Source organism: Pundamilia nyererei, unplaced genomic scaffold, assembly GCF_000239375.1.
Source record: "Pundamilia nyererei isolate P.nyererei 1_Seehausen unplaced genomic scaffold, PunNye1.0 scaffold00027, whole genome shotgun sequence".
In the NCBI taxonomy this organism is placed as follows: Eukaryota; Metazoa; Chordata; class Actinopteri; order Cichliformes; family Cichlidae; genus Pundamilia; species Pundamilia nyererei.
Window position 1 is genome coordinate 1,894,118 of NW_005187428.1, and position 16,176 is coordinate 1,910,293.

The 16,176-nt window shown below is 43.1% G+C and overlaps 1 protein-coding gene across 2 annotated transcripts in view; it reads right to left on the reverse strand.

Annotated features, from left to right (window-relative positions):
• The window catches only part of LOC102200463 (potassium voltage-gated channel subfamily D member 2-like), a 31,882-nt gene extending 16,002 nt beyond the window's left edge, over nucleotides 1-15,880 (reverse strand). For both annotated transcript variants that reach the window (XM_005728082.1, XM_005728081.2), the window contains exons 1-2: nucleotides 15,376-15,880; nucleotides 13,887-15,073 (exon numbers count right to left, since the gene is read on the reverse strand). In XM_005728082.1, coding sequence (XP_005728139.1) covers nucleotides 13,887-14,998 — 1,112 coding nt within the window. In that variant the 5' untranslated portion in view covers nucleotides 14,999-15,073; nucleotides 15,376-15,880. The remainder of the gene's footprint in view (nucleotides 1-13,886; nucleotides 15,074-15,375) is intronic.
• Between the last annotated feature and the right edge of the window lie 296 nt (nucleotides 15,881-16,176).

The following is a 16,176-nucleotide window of genomic DNA, read 5'->3' on the forward strand; positions in this document are numbered from 1 at the left end:
CCAAACAGCTGCAGCCTCTCATATATCGGTTCACTTCCTGTATACACAAGACTATACATACATTCAGGATGCTTTGTAAGTAGTTACAGTACTCAGGGCGTAAATGGCCTGTGCCAATGGAGCATTGTCTTTGAAATAAATATCAAGGTAGAAAAATACAGCTGTTAAAAATTATATATGTATATATAAATATAGGAGCAGTCGCCAGTTCAAAGGGACACTTCAAAATCTCACAGTAAAAGTGAGAGGAATAGCCGAGGTTGGAATGAGACGGAAAGAGTGGCGAAGCGTAAAAATGTACTGAGCGCGCTCTCTCCCAGAGAGTGTGGACAGCAGCCAGACCAGCGACAGCAGCGAGCCCAGATAACAGCGAGTACCAAGGAAGCAGCGAGAACCTGCAGGGAAGAATTGGGAAGAGCTGCAGCTCTCCTAACAGCTGCAGACTGGCCCCCGGGGCAGAGCAGAGCTACTAGCTGCGGCCCTATCTACCATCGCCCCACCTGCACCACGCTACATCACGCACATGGGGACATCATTACTTTTTCCATTTCACTCCTCGAGACTTCTCCTGTCAAATCAAAAAATGACATGAAAAGTAATAACTCGGGGGCCGTGGCGACAACAACAACACAAGCAAAAGGTCATTTTGCCAGCGAAAATTGGTCTTGCATCCACACAATCTATCAGTCATCAACAGGTTTATTGCGATGTCTGCATTAACAGCAGGGGTGGCTAAAAGCCAGAATTAAACCGACCTAGGCCCAACGCGTGCTTGATGACACAACTCCCATTATTTATAACTTCGGCATCTTTGCCAGCGCTGAGGACGAGCTTCCTGGTGAATAATGATGTTCAAACTTGGAGGACAAGGCAGATAAAGGCACAGCTTTGGCCCCCACCACAGACAGCACATTCAAATGTACCGTTAACAAACGTGACTGAATGAAGGTTATTCGTTTTAATCACACCACAGCACGCCCTTCCTTCTACTATCCCAGGGGGGTTGCTATATTTAAGCACTTTTTCATTCTTTCTCCTTTTTTTGGTCTTGGCTAATGGCAAGGCAATTGCTATGTGGGATGTTTGCCCTTGAAGAATCAGACAACATAAGGAGACATTTATACATATTGTAGATGTGGCGCGAGCAAACTGTATCATATTCGGTGGCTACTTTTTTGACTGTGTCATGTTAAGAAATCAAATCCCAGCCTCGTTATCCTTTATTTCTCTTTTTTTTGTGATGTTTTCCCTCCGACACGTGTTGGTTTTAATACCTGTGCTGAAAGAAAAGCTGTCTGTCCCGGGAGAGAAAGAGCAGGGACATTCATCTCTCATTTTTCCCACTTTCTAATTGGACTTCTCCATCTGTTGAGGTCTACAAATTGTCTTCTGGGGATGCTTTAGCTAAACCATCCTATCAAACACGCAAATACAGGAGGGACGCTCTTCTTGGAGCTCTGCCATAGCAGGCACTGAAAGAGTAGTGTGTGTGTGTGTGTGTGTGTGTGTGTGTGTGTGTGTGTGTGTGTGTGTGTGTGTGTGTGTGTGTGTGTGTGTGTGTGTGTATAAACCTGTATGATGTATGATCAGTCCAGCAGCATACTGCCTGGAGATAAGTAGATCTACGTGATGCGCTGAACTCTGATTGGAAGCTGGCAGAGTTGGCTTCTTGGGAAATTAATCTATCTAGCACGCAGCAGATCTGTCAGTAACAAGTGACATACTTTAATAAGAATTATTTCACCAGATGACAATGTGGATGGGTGCCTGAAAAACGGCGTCAGTAGTATTGACTGTTTGTCACATATGCATCTAATAAATGTTTCTCCTCTGCAGTCCCAGAAGAGGTTGAGCAAACAGAATCTAAATCTGAAGAATAGGCAAAACTTTTTTGGGGGCGGTGGGTGGATTCTTTTCCAATTCTCACTCGGAGCCGTTAATGATATGGGAAATTGTGTTCCTCATGCTTGTCACTCTTTACATCCCATTGACTGGGAGTTGAATACTCAGGAGCGAGCAGTGGAACGTGTGACAGTGTATTTGTGGTGATGATTACAGCCCATTAACTTTGATGGATGCCATTTCATAGAAAAGACGATGGGAGTTGAAACAACAGCAGCGCAGCTTGTTTTCTGTCTCTGACATATGTGCGCAAAAATCTCGGGGAAAGAAAATTCAGTTAAATCCATGTAAAATGGAATTTTTGGATTCAAAATGAGACCGTGTTTCCTTTGGAGGTTACTGAATGTCACATCGGACACTTTGATGCTGGATCAGTTTACGTGAAAGCTCGGGTATGATTGTCCTGCGACCTCCAGAGGACAGTCTACCACAGATTTCACCATATAATACATTGCCAGTGAAAATACTGTGAGACGCATATGTGTGCAATTAAATAAGGCTGAGCTGGTTCTGGAATTGACTGCAGTGTCTGCCTTTATTAAGGTTAACTATCTGGGCAGCTTTTTTTTTCCTCTGCACAACTTTGTGCAGAGGAAAAAAAACAAGTTTGTCTTTTGGCCTCAGTCAAAATGAGATACATTCCATTTGTCTGTGTTGGTTGTGTAAAGATAAGAGAGTGTATGCCAGAAATCTAACTCTTAAGCTCCTTCGTGGGATTACAGACAATTGGCTAAGAGGAAAATACAAATAATCATCAACTGTTTACGATTTCCCACTAATACCTTTGAAAAAGGAAAAAAAAAAGATGAAAATCCCCCACATGGAAATGCAGTCCTTAACTGAGATACTCCTGTGTAGGACACCTGCAACAAGATTCACAGGCAGGAAATCCTCTAGATGGGAGCTGGAACCACACTGCAGTAACACCCAGACAAGCAGAACAATCTACAGTAGCTACCGTCTATCCCTTTTCAAATAGCGCTTTCGAGTATTGTTGTTTTTACATCCAAGAAATCCAACCAGCAAAACATCAGAAGGCACTGATAGGCAAGATAGGATTGGAATTTCTCTCCCTCTCTCCTTTTGGACCTTTAATATGTCTGCCTTGTTTGACCTTATTAGTTTTCTGCCTAGCGTCCCCTGTGAGGCATGTAATCACTAAAACAGGGGCTTAAACTGTGGGCTAAGAATCAAGCTTTTTTTCCCCCCATTGATTAAGAAGTACTCTGTTCTTCTACACAGAAATACTTTGTTTGAACTACATGTTCAGAGGATAACACAAAGCCGTCCTTTTCAAAAGATCTGTATAATTCTATCTATTATATGGATAACATAATGCACCCAGTTAAGCAAAAAGTGTCAGCCTAAGCCGCTGTGCTCACGCACCTCTAACCGACAGTGTTTTCTCTGAATCACTGCCCAAAAATCATTCATTAGACACATCCAAGTGATAGATGGTTATGCATCTGTGGACTTGATATTAACTGGGCAATAATAAGTTTTTTGGGCAGACAACGATCAGCGATCACTTTCACCGCCGATTTCTTTCTCCAGAAGTCGATGAATTCGCCCCAAGTTGTTCTGTGCTGTAGCAGGTGACACATTATCAGGGGAACGCAGACATCCCGCATGGGTGCTTTAAGTAATGCTCAGCACAGTGATTCAGTAAAATGGGAATTAATCAAGGAGATAGCCAGAGAAAATACAGCTGAATACATTTCTCTAACAAGATATCCTGTAACACTGATGTCAAAGCAATCAGACGTGAAACTCCTTCAGTGTGATATTTGAGAAAATTAAGGGGTCTTAGTATTGAATAGTTATAGTTATATATTTTAACAAAACAAAGTAACAGGGTGTAATTGAATTACAAAAATCGGAATACTTCTACAGCAACACAAGCACTGTGAGGCTGTAGTCAAACTTTGAACAGACTACGTGCTCAAACCTGCAGTACCAACATGCTGGTGTTAAGTAATGTCACCGTTTTACAGTAGCATGTCAGGACGCTCATATCTGGACATTGCAGCTATTTTTCTTTTCATTTCATCATAAAACTTTATTGATCCTGAAGGAAATGCATCAGTGTTGGTCAGCGTTTCACACACAATAAAATAAAGTGTTTCCTCTATAATAAAGACGAGAATAAATCAAATAATAAGTCAAAAATATCCTAATTAAAAATACACTCGCTCATCCTTAAGGTCCATTAGGTCCACAAGGTGCTCCTGCACTTTTCTAATCCTTCCCCCTGGTAAAGTAATGGGAAAGTCCATTTTTGAAACAGTTCATGGATTTCTGTATTAGATTTCAAATCCCTCCATACATGTGCTAGAAAAAAATTGTAGGGATGAGCTTGCAACACACAATTCCAATGTCATTTCCTCTTTTTGGAACACCTTTCAAAAGTAATTTCTTGCAGAAATACAGTGGTGCACGAGAGTTTTATTTTTGTTGGGGTGGTACAAATGTTGTTTTTCATGCACTTTGCTACTAAAGTTTTATATTTTTTTGTTATTTCTCTGATATAGTGAGGAGCAATCATAAGAGTTTTTTATAAGTTTCAACAAAATCTTTTAGTGGCAAACAAAAGAAAGATTTTGATTGTGGCAGTGGTGCCTCTGCCAAAGCTTTTGGCCACGATGCACTTCCTTTCACTGCAATTCTTCATTGTGTTCATTAAACAGTTTGTGTGTCATTAGTTCAGTTGGACTGTGTTTTTTGTGTTGTGAAAATAAATGATCAGAATTCACAGCAAAAGCAGATTAATTTTAAAGCCAATTCCCAAACTTTTTCTCGCAACTGTAGATGTGACTAAAGTGGCGCGCTGACTTACAGATCAGCTTTGCCATTCATGAAGCCATGCCAGTAAATTGGCTTAAACAACTTCTGCTTCTAGCTGTTTATACAGAAACCTGGAAGGAAAATACTATGCTTTATCACAGTGGGACAGTAAATTACGCTCAATACACACAAGAGACTGACACTGATATGTGCTGCTTTCCGCCGGTCGTGTAGCTGCTCTGAGTTTACGGTGGGTGGGCACAATGAACCAGCATCGCCGGTTCCCTCTGTGAAGATTTAATGCTCGGTTCTCGAGAATGTGACAGCAAAGAGTTGATTTAACACTCTTTCTGCAGACCGTAGTTTGTGGTAATTTAATTGTGTCGCAGCGTTGTGTGTGACTGAAATGTTGATGAGCTAAAACAACACCTTTCTGAGACATTAAAAAAATAATAATCACACAATGAAACACTATAATAGTCACAAGCTGATCCTTATTGCAGGCCTATTGCGCCGGGATCATTCAGGCTGCCTTTATTTACTGCGTCAGGATTTTAGCTCTACAATATCTCATCAAAATGTTAAAATTATAGAAGAATACTAATGAAACCTGTACACAATTGTTCTTTAAAGATTTTTGAGCGTGCATTCGCTCAGCTGAAGCTCCGAACCTGACGTAAAGTGATGGCGCTGCAAAATCGCAACCTAATATGTCATCAATCCACGTTGGACAGGAAGGAGATAGTCACAGAAGGATAAAACGGTGAAGATTTGGTGACACCACCGTGCATGAGAAATTCATTTGAGGTGAAAGGGAAACATATAGGCCCAGAGCTCATGCCCTGTTTAGTTTCTGTTTGACCAAATGGCCTACATTAGGTGATATATTTAGCTATTTATAGTAGCTGGGGCAGGCAGGAAACAGCTGCCATGTGTCAGGGTGACAGGCTGACATCCCTCATCTCAGCAGGACCTCCCTGCCAGGCAGACAGGAGGAAGCTCTTTATACCTAAACTGAAATGGGACATAGCCTCTTATCATTCATGCTGCATACAGAAACTAATAATCTATGGAGCCTGTGGCAAAGACTCAACAATGAAACTGGGTTAACAGTGGCTAGCATGGGCAGCTCGATTCAAAGCCAGACTCGTGAGCTTTGCACAGCTCTGTTTTCTTTCTGTTTTTTCTTTTTTTCTTACAGAGAACACTGTGGATTTCATTCAAGCCGGATCAGTATTGATCACGAGGAGCTTTTATTGTGGCATCTTGGCGGCGTAAACTGGCACAAGATTCCTCAGTTCTGATGAAATAATGTGTTGATTCACAAGCGCTGGAAGAAACGTTCAGGCTGACAAACGGGCAGAATCAATATTCACGACTTCGCTCGAAAATGCAGGCGTTCAGGTATTACGGATGGCTGTAAACAAAGTTTCCATTAATGTGCTAGCGTCAAGGTCTTATTGTTTTCTCGAAAAACTCATGAAAAACCATGCCTTGTGTTTGTTTGGGGAACATGAAAGTCCATATTGATTTCAGCTTTTTTGCAAAACGCATGGCATTAAATGGCGTTAACATAACATACTGCTGTACAATAAAAGTCTGACACAGCCAAATGAATGCATGCCGTGTAGCTTTTAAAAGTAGATACTTTAAAAACTGGGGTAGGTGTCAAGGTAATGTGCTTCTCTCATTTCAGCCTAGTTAATGTTTTGCTGAGAGGCTTTAAAACCAGAACCGCTTTCTTTTTAAAACCTTATCTACAGTGAAATCCTATCGCTCTTCAAATGAAGTGTCAGAAAAAGCACGTAAGCAAAGCGCGACTTTGAATGCTTTTTTGTTTCTGTTTCATTCACGCAACAGACTGATTGTTGCTGTTAGCTATAATCTCTGAATCTCTGCTGATCACAGATGTAGGCTTGTTAGCTGAGGGGTATTTCTGATAAAGAGACAAATGTCAGGGGGAGGGAGATTCGCACTCTGGCATTACAAAAGCTGGCACCATTTCAAGATATTACGTTTGCTGTGCTGTCCCCAACGCTCGAGAGAAATAGTGGGTGCAAAGAGCAATACATTTCTCCCAAGCTCCTCACAGAGACGGGCGAGCCTATCGTTGCCATCGTCTGCGAAACTCTTCCGCCCCACGCCCGTGCTGCGACGTCGGATTTTGAGGTCAAGAAGGGTGCGAGGGCTGGTTCGGTCTTGAAAAAGCAGTATGATGATTGCTAGTTCCACAGTTATTGTAGTGACGGTGGCATCTAAAAATTTAAGAAATAAAAAAAGGTGACATTTTCTCCCTCAAACTACTCCATGTTGCATGCCAATATGGGCGCTGTGCAGTGTTCACATAGGAACAGTGGGCATTAAAAATGTTGCAGCTCACCATGAAAACAAACACAGCTTGTACTTTGTATGCTGATTAGTTTGAGAGCTACACAAAGGTAATAAGTGCAAGGGCATTGGCTTGCATATGTAAAACTCAACAGTTTATTATCAGTGACTTTTTTTTCCCCCCTCCGCAATGTTAATGTGACCATGTGGCTCATACCAATTAATTCCTTTGTTGTTTCAACACCATATTGAGCTGATAATGAGTTTGTTGACCTCATGGTGAAACCCACACCATGAAATTTTAAACAAGTAAGTGGTACTCGCTGTTTTTCTCCAGGGAAACTTTTTAGTTGCTGTTCTTGTAGCTATAAAAAGGGGTCTGTGCAATGTGTGAACAGTTTTGGTGTAGCAAGCAACGACGCTACACTTAAAGCATGGTTTGGTTGATTGGCAAGAATCACTTGATTAGCTCTGAAGCATGATTATGTTAAATAAGCACTCAGCTTAGGTAAAAATAACTATTTTGGTAAGGTACCTAAATGATTGCAGTTAAAAAAAAACAAAAAACGTTCTCTCACTTTTTTAGTGCTACTTGCTGAAAGGATCGATGCTGTCACTGTTATTCGGAGGACAGTGTCAAATAAGAAAACTGCTTCCACTCAGTAGTTGTTTGCTGTAACCAGCTCCTGTCAAGGTTGCTCATTAAGAACATATATGGGTCATATCTTTCTTCAAACACAAGCAAACGATGCTGCGAAGAAACACAACAGAATATGACAACACACACACAAAAAGTAAAACTACCTCGTCTAGTGTATCAATACATCATCATCAGCAGGATCGATAACGCACAGGCCGGTTGTTCCTTTATTGCTGTGCTTGCACATGGCAGTCGCTTTGCTGGTTCATAAAAGTCGCGCAATATTATTTTCTTGTTTATCATTAAAATTGTCTCGCACTTTAGCGCTCGTGTAGTTATTTTATTAATAAAGAACTGAAAAAAATAAATGAGCAACGTCGGAGATGGTGAAGATATCCTCAGAAAATATATTAGCCTCATAAATCATGACAAGTGGTCCTCTGCTACATATATTACCTCCGTGAATATTACCACCTTTATAATGAAAGGCCTCTAATTGATATGGGTGATTCTGGGATTATCGCAATAATAATGCATTGCACACCCTCTGTGTGTTGTGCTGAATACATTTTTATTGATCTTGATATGATAACTGAATTGATCTAATGCTAAGCTCTTTGTAAAATATATGATTAAACCTAAGAATCTATTTAGAGTACGTTGTACGTTTCAACAAAGTGATGAGGAAGCATTATGTGCGTCTGCATGGCAGACAAGCCATTTTCATCTGTATGTAAATGCTGAGTATGTAAATAAGCCATGCAGCACCACAGAGGGAAATAGCTGTTGGGCTTGGATTTATCATTTGCAAACTGTTTGATCCTCTGATCTTGTGGCACACATACACATCCGATGTCTTTTTACAACATATCAAATTTCAAGATCATACACAATCACATAACAGGCGATATTTCCTCGTTTCATTCATTCACTCAGGCTGGATCGGGGTTTCTTGGCTGTTAAGATCGGGTGGGAGTGGAATCAGGCATAACAAATGCTTTCTAGCAACAATGGAATCTAGGTGATGTTTTTTTTCTCACATATCTCCTTATTTCCTAATGCAATGATGCCGCATTCATACGGTGCAACTTTAATCTTGTTCTGAAAAATTCCATTAATCTCGTACGTTGCTCACAATACAAAAGAAGAAATGCTGAGGAGTTGCAAAAAGAAAAGAAAAAAAAAAGACACTGGTGCCATATTTTATATCCTCGCACTGCCTTACCAAGGCCCAAGTGCAGAACATGCTAGTCGATTTCCCTGCTTAATGCACCACATTGAAAGTGAATTAATGAAAATCCCCCCTCGTGGAATGAGTGTTATTGGGGCTGCCTCGAAGATGGGCTGTCAAAGAAATCGAATCAAATGGGGGGGACAGCCATTTTGTCCTTGCCATATAGATTATTTATCAATCTGACCATCCGCAGTGACGCATGCCTGCTTTTAGAGTCAGTTCACATACACAGTAACCTGACATCAACCTACCAGCTGGCCATAATCTGTTTTTCAGTTCAGGGTTGACTGACCGCAAATGCATTTTCTTTCTGACGCTGGATTTTTTTTTTCAGTGAAATATATATAATTGAAAACTCATTTAACACCCAAATAACCAAATAGAAACATCTACCTTTCAAAGCACAGGAGTATGATGTAATAAATATGCAATATGTGAATGGCCTTAAGATTTTAATCAATCATTCCACTTCAAACCTTCAAAGCACCCTTTTAAATCTCTAACTGCCAGAGTGAAACTGTTTGAGCAAACAAAGAGGAGAAAGAAAATGCAGGGGCTTGCGTGTTTTCAATTTAGCACTTTTTTTTAATGGATTCCTTCTTTCACAATGATCTTAATCTCCTCTGAAGAAAGCTGCCTGGTACCCTCCCCTCGCTTCCACTCCTCCATTTCGCAGTCATTTGCATGGGCAGAAAGGAGCTCGCACAGAACACATTTCAGTGCCAGGTTCCTCTCATTAAGTCACCTGTCACTTCAGGACTATTATACCAGCCTCGTATTAGCGTCACCTCTCCTCCCCAATAAAGCACCTGGAGGACCGCCGTGAGCCCACAGGCTGACGGCAGCCTACACATTTCACATTAGCCACTTCTGTTTTACACGGCGCCACATCACGTCGCTCAAAATGGATTGCTGATTTTCATAATGTGCATAACATACACAATGGCAAGTGGTGTAATTTATTCTACTGAACACAAAAATTACACCAATTGCGCTACATAATCAAACGCACCAAATGTTCTCGCTGACTGCCGAGCTCAGAAGGGGGAAAAAAAAGAATTAGAGGAAAAAAAAGAGTGAAAATTCTCTGCATTGGCTGCCAGGGGCACGGCAACTTATCCAACCGCATGAGGACTATATCATCAAGAATGCGTTTGTTATCTCTTGGGTACAGATACAGTAAAAGGCCCTCCAGATTGTTCCTGCACGTTTCAATTACATTTGACATGCGGTGAAGGGTTTCGACTTCAAAAAGCTTCGCTCTCTGCACCATGCTAAACCGTGAAGCTGATGCTTTGCGTTGTAGTTTTCGATCGCCAGGGGGCTGAGGTGTCAGAACTGGCAAGCATGATAATGGTTATACTTCTGCTGGCTTATGGGCCCTACAGTGACCCTCGTGTCTGTTAACCTTGCTTTCTCTGTCTTATAAATCCTATCCTGAGAGGTTTATAGGGCTCACTTGTCAAGCCGTTCCGGTTGTATTTGGTGGGTGGAGCTGCAGCACAGACAAACGGCATGGTGATAAATTCTGCATCTGTTGAGTGACTACAGCGTACACGCGTATTTGTTACACCGCAGGACAATTTACATAGTAAATGTCACAACAAATCAGTAATTATAATGACCATTCCTCCTAGGCATCTTGGCGGGCAACGAGTACATTTCAATATATGGAAACTGTGTGTGGGCTTGCGTGTTTGAGTCAGAAGCTCGAGCCTATCGTGTCTATCAAAGGTAATGTTTGCCAGTGTCCAGAGGAACGTGTCTAGGTTTAGCCTACGCCAGACTAAGCCCTGTCCTCCCCACTCCTCGTCCCCTGTGGGTTGCGCTTGGCTTCCACCGTTTTCACAGCTGCTCTCAGCAGTGCACTCCATTACACCTTAAATCACTTAAAAGATCTGAAGCACCAAAAACTCCCTCTGCAGCTAATTCACCCTGACCATGTGGATCATCCAGAGAAAATAAGAGCAGGAAAACACTGCAATGTCTGATTCCAGCCCAATAAAGTGCAATACCAGCTTAAATGAGCAATATTAAATCAAGACACTAAATTATACCCTCAGACTCGCGTGCCGTTATCAAAGATACCGCAAAGCTGCAGATAAAAATCTCATATTTTACACCCAGTTCTTGAAGTTCACGGCAGAAGCAGATTCCTCTTTGTTGGATATCCGAAAGCAGCCACAGAGATTAGGCTCAATAAAGAAGGAGGGATAAGTGGGTCTTGTCCTGTGTTTGGTGGCACAGAGGAGTAGACACACAGAGGCATGACACGCAGCTGCACAGTGCTATTGATTCTCCGCTGGTCTCCAGGCACCCTTCCCTTTCATTCAGGCTGCCTGCCAAGTGCCTCTGAACAGGAGCCCCTGCTCTCCCAATGTCTGCACGTCTGCTTAAGCACAATCAATGGGCCATCAGCAGGGGAGAGAACGCACACCACAGTCTTTACTTCCACGGGGTGCAAGTGAGGGGAAATTGAAAATATATGTAGTGGAAAGGCATCATGATACCATGCAGGCATAAAGCATCATTGACTAACAGAATGAAATCAAATGCTTTCAAAGGCTTCAAATGGAGGTTCCAGCCAGTAGTGCACCCGCTAGTCTCTAAATAGCTTATTTGCCAGTGAATGAAAAGACAACCCCATTCATATGGGTCTAAATACCTATTTGTCAGACGTGGATCAATTTTTCTCCATGCTGAGCTCTGATACATACCATCAGAATACCTCATTTCCCCTGATCAGATAAGCATCTGAAGGTGATTGGAGAAGAATATAGCAGATGCTTTTCTTACATCGCTGTATCAGTAGACATGACTCTGGTTTGTAGGCTTGTATGAGATGTGTTTTTTCAGAAGCACGCCTTTAAAGACAAGGATGGATCGTGAGAAGGGGCTGACTTTGTCTTACACTGATGAGTATTCAGCCTCTCCAGCAGTGGTCCACTATGCAGCATTCTGCAGCACTGTAAGGCTTCGGTTCAGGTTGCGAATCTGTCAGCCGGGCTGTCACGGATCACAATGGAGTGACAAAGATGTCCCCATTACCAAGGACATTTCAGTTTTGTTCTCTCGCGGCAAAAAACATATTTTTCAAATCCATCTTGAGCAACACAAAGACTCCGAGCTGAATGCAGCAATATCTTTGTTTCTCCCCAAAGATAAATAATGAACCCTCTTACACAACTCATCCTTCACCCGCGCTTTGAATCGAAATGGAAAGCACGGCCGATGCAGCATTGTGTACGAGGTGGCTCGCTTCAATCACCAGATCGTGCCCATTACTAATTATGCTCTCATTGGTCATTTCGAGGGTGAGTGGTAGTTCGACTGATATTGAGTGAGCACAGAGGGAAGAGTTGTATGCCATTAAGAAGACAGAAAATCCACTAACTCAGTGTCACCCGCAGCATGAGCACAGATAGAGGGAAATGTCACCGTTTAATTATATAACAATTACAATAATGATAATAATAACAAAATATGCTGCCTGCAGAGCTGAGGGGTACTCAGGTGCTGAGTGGCTGCATCAATGCAGATGTGAAGGAAGACAAAAACAAGAGGGATTATTCCCCCCCCCCCAATCAGGTTGTGCGCAATGTGGAGATCCCTGTGTCAGTTCAAACCAACAGTAATAATGATAGTAGTACAAGAAGGAATACATTTTGAACTTAATATTCTCAGCACTGTGCCTTACATAGCTCCAGCTTATGCACTGCTGCAGACACACACACAAGTACACACTGCCAGAGGCAATTTGTTTTTGTAGTGTTTGCTTTGCGATGTTGTGACTTTGAAATTAAAACCCGGGCCCTAATTTCTGTGTCATCAGCGAAGAGGAGGACTAACACTGGCTGAGCGGCTGTGCTCAACCTCATACGAGCAGCAGCAGCGAGTGCTGAAGCAACCGGTATACGTTGTTGTGTTTTTCCTTTAGTGTGATTGCGATTCCCCCGTTGCTTAAACTCCGCATTACCTTTTTTGTTGATTTTTTTGTTTTGTTTTGTTTTGTTATGCGAGCAGGCATCAGGTCAAACATATCGACGGTGACAAAAGTTTGCAACACACAAAGGTGGTCCGAAAGCGCATCACCAAAGAAGACTGGGAATAATGCTCATAACAACAATAATAATAACAACAGCAAGCCACACAGTGCAGCTGAGCGCGCTCATCAATACAAATTAATTTGATGTAATCGTCCAACCCGAGTTTAATTATTCTATGCTACATCAGCACGTGGTTGCGACCGGCGGTGTTCGCGAGCATGAAATTGGCATTCAAATATTTACTGCACCTTGTTGAAACGGAGAGAGGGGAGCTGAGAGAGGGTGAATGAGAGGCGGAGAGGAGGCGGTGCAGGGAGAGGAGAGGTGTGTGTGTGTGTGTGTGTGTGTCCCCTATACGTTGCTTTGCCTTTAATTTGGCCTGTTAATGCGGTATGTGGGAGCGTGGTCAGTGAGCTGTAGTTTGTTTGCTCCTATAGCTCGACAATAAAAGCGCCTTTTTTAAAGACACTGCGGTAACCTTTGGAAAGGCATTCGGTAACGACCCTCAGAAACCGGCAGGGACGGTAGCTTACCCTCAGAATGATAAGAGGTGCTTGTGAGGGGCAGGCTCGCTGATTGGGGAGCGAATCGACCACGGAAGCTTCTATAAAGCACACTGCTCCTGCTCTCTGATTGGCTGAGCATTAATACGTTCAATGACCCACACCTGTGGCCCAGCTACAATTTTCTAAAATATTTTTATGCAAATTAAGATCTACTAGCTAATTGTAAGTGCTCGTTGAGAACACTACTACATAATAATTGTTTAATTGTTGTTATTATTGCAGTAATATTAATTTTGAATTTTTTCATTGTTGTGTGTTATGTGTGTTTATCGACACAGTAACAAAGCCGAGCTGGTGAGTTGTGGTGTGTCTCGAGCGCTTGAAGGTTTTTTTTTTTTTTTTTGCTTGTTTCTTTTGTTTTTTAATGGACTTTTGCAGCCACCTACCCCAGTGTTGTCATGGTGACAATGGTGTACCAAAAGGCTGCGGGGATACTGGTGAACTTGCTGGCCGTGGAGCCTTTCTCCGCATAAAACATAACCGTGGCAAAGATAATGATGGCCATGGTGAGCGAAAAGAGGAGGAAGCCCAGCTCGGAGGCGCAGCTCTTCAAGGTGTAGCCCAAGATGCGCAGCCCAGCGGAGTGCCGGGAGAACTTGAAAATCCGAAAAACCCGGAAGACTCTGAGGGTGACGAAAGCACCGCTCACCTGGTCGTTGTCGGTCATCACCAGGCCGATGTAGTAAGGCATGATGGCGACCACGTCGATGACGCTCATCACACTTTTCATGAACTTGTACCGGCTGGGCGCCGCGATTAATCGGAGGAGGTACTCGACCGTGAAGATCATGACGCACGCGGTGTCCAAACAAAAGAAGGCTAGAGCGTAACGGTCTCCACAGGAAATCTCCTTTGACCTGTTGGGCAAAGACCCACAGGGAACCGTCTCCACCACGTTGGCCATCACTGATATGGCAATGAAGAACCCCGTGACATAGTAGAAGACCAGAGCCAAGGTGCTGGTGTGGGGGTTTTCAAAAGCCCGCCACAGGTACTCCCGGAACGTCAGGTTGACTGGCGTGACGTCATTGTTCATGTCCATCTCCTCGTCATCCTGAAGCCTCTCCGCGTTTTCGCGCCTTCGGTCTTTGTACTCCTCGTAGCAGCAGTCCCCGATGATCTCGGGAATAATACCAAAGAACGCGAGCTCCTCGTCGTACGCGGATATGCATTCTTGGCGCGGATAGTGTAGTTTCCCCGTGCGGTAGAAATTGAGGATGTGTCTGAAGATGTCAGGGTCGCGGTCGAAAAAGTATTCGTTCGTCTCCTCGTGGAAAAAGAAGTCTCTCTCCGTGCTCCCCAGCAAAGTGTCCGGGTACCTCTCCAAAGTGGTTCGCCACGTTTGAAACTTGGTCCCACTCACGTTGAGGATAATAAGTCCGTCCTGGGCTTTCCTCTTGTCTTGAGGAGGCATGGGCATCGGGGTGCTCGCCACGGGCATCCATCCTATGGCCGCTGCTCGGGCGAAGGGAAGCCATGCCGCTACACCTGCTGCCATGCTGACCTGTAGTTTCTTTTTTAAAACGACCCTGCTCCGGTTATCACAGTGCTACGGCTCGGAGATGAATTGCATCTGCAGGAAGAACAGATAGGGACAGTGACGGTTATAGGCTTGTGGAGCAGAATGTGATAAGAAAACGCATGAGCCCATTTACTTTTACTGATACTCTATGGTGTTATGCGCAGTATCACTCTCCACAGCCTTATCAACAGTGTAACTGTTCAGTTATGGAAGCCCACTTTGCGGCAGAATATGAATTAGATTTCGATCATCATCCATCAATAAAAGCAGGCGTGTTTCTTCTTCTTTTACCCCCGGTCTCAGCAAAAAAAAAAGGAAAAAAAAGAGTAAGAGAAAAGGGGAAAAACACCCACCTTAAAGAAGGTTTCTCTTTAAACTGCATCCACGGCGAGTTCAATAAATACCTATCATAGGAAGAGAATACTTGCGATTCCGCCACCCATCTATGTGTCACTGCACCCAGACGAGAAGGGGGGGAAACAGTAGAAAAACGTTGCATCAACAAGTTAAACAATTCAAGCGCCAGTGTTTCAACAGAGCGGTCATCTGTCCAGGCGCGAGCCTTTCTTTTTTTCTCTTCTTGACATCCGCAAGGCTCATGTGCACAGGCTTTTCCTCCCGTTGCAGCTACTCCTCAATAAACTCCTGTTCCTTTCGTCGACTGCAAGACCATCCTCCCCCTTCCTCACCAACAAGCCCCGACTGTGGAGAGAGGAGAGAAAATCGTATGCAGAGAGAGGAGTGGTCCTATATCTGCACCCAGAAATTCCTCTGCTGCTTCACTGTGGGGGGAACTAATCAATGCGTAATGGTGGTCTCAGTAGGCGGCATCGCCAAAACCTCAAGTTAACGCTTTTGTTTGTGTGTTTTTCCTCTCGTTGCACACCAGGGACTTACTCCCAGCCGTATATTACTCCGCTCTAATATTATGCATATTGTATAATGTCGCCAATATAATGACATGTCTTAGATAGAGTGGTTTGTTTTCTATGGAGGTCGTAATGAACATCGGCTTTATGTCGACGCATTAACGCACATATAGTTCCTCAAGGCGCATTTTTTAAATGTACTCGTGTATTTTTTTTTTTACCAATTTAGAGGGAAAAAAGTAAACCTGACACCACTCTAGCTTAAAGGAACACGTGAGTGCGCGC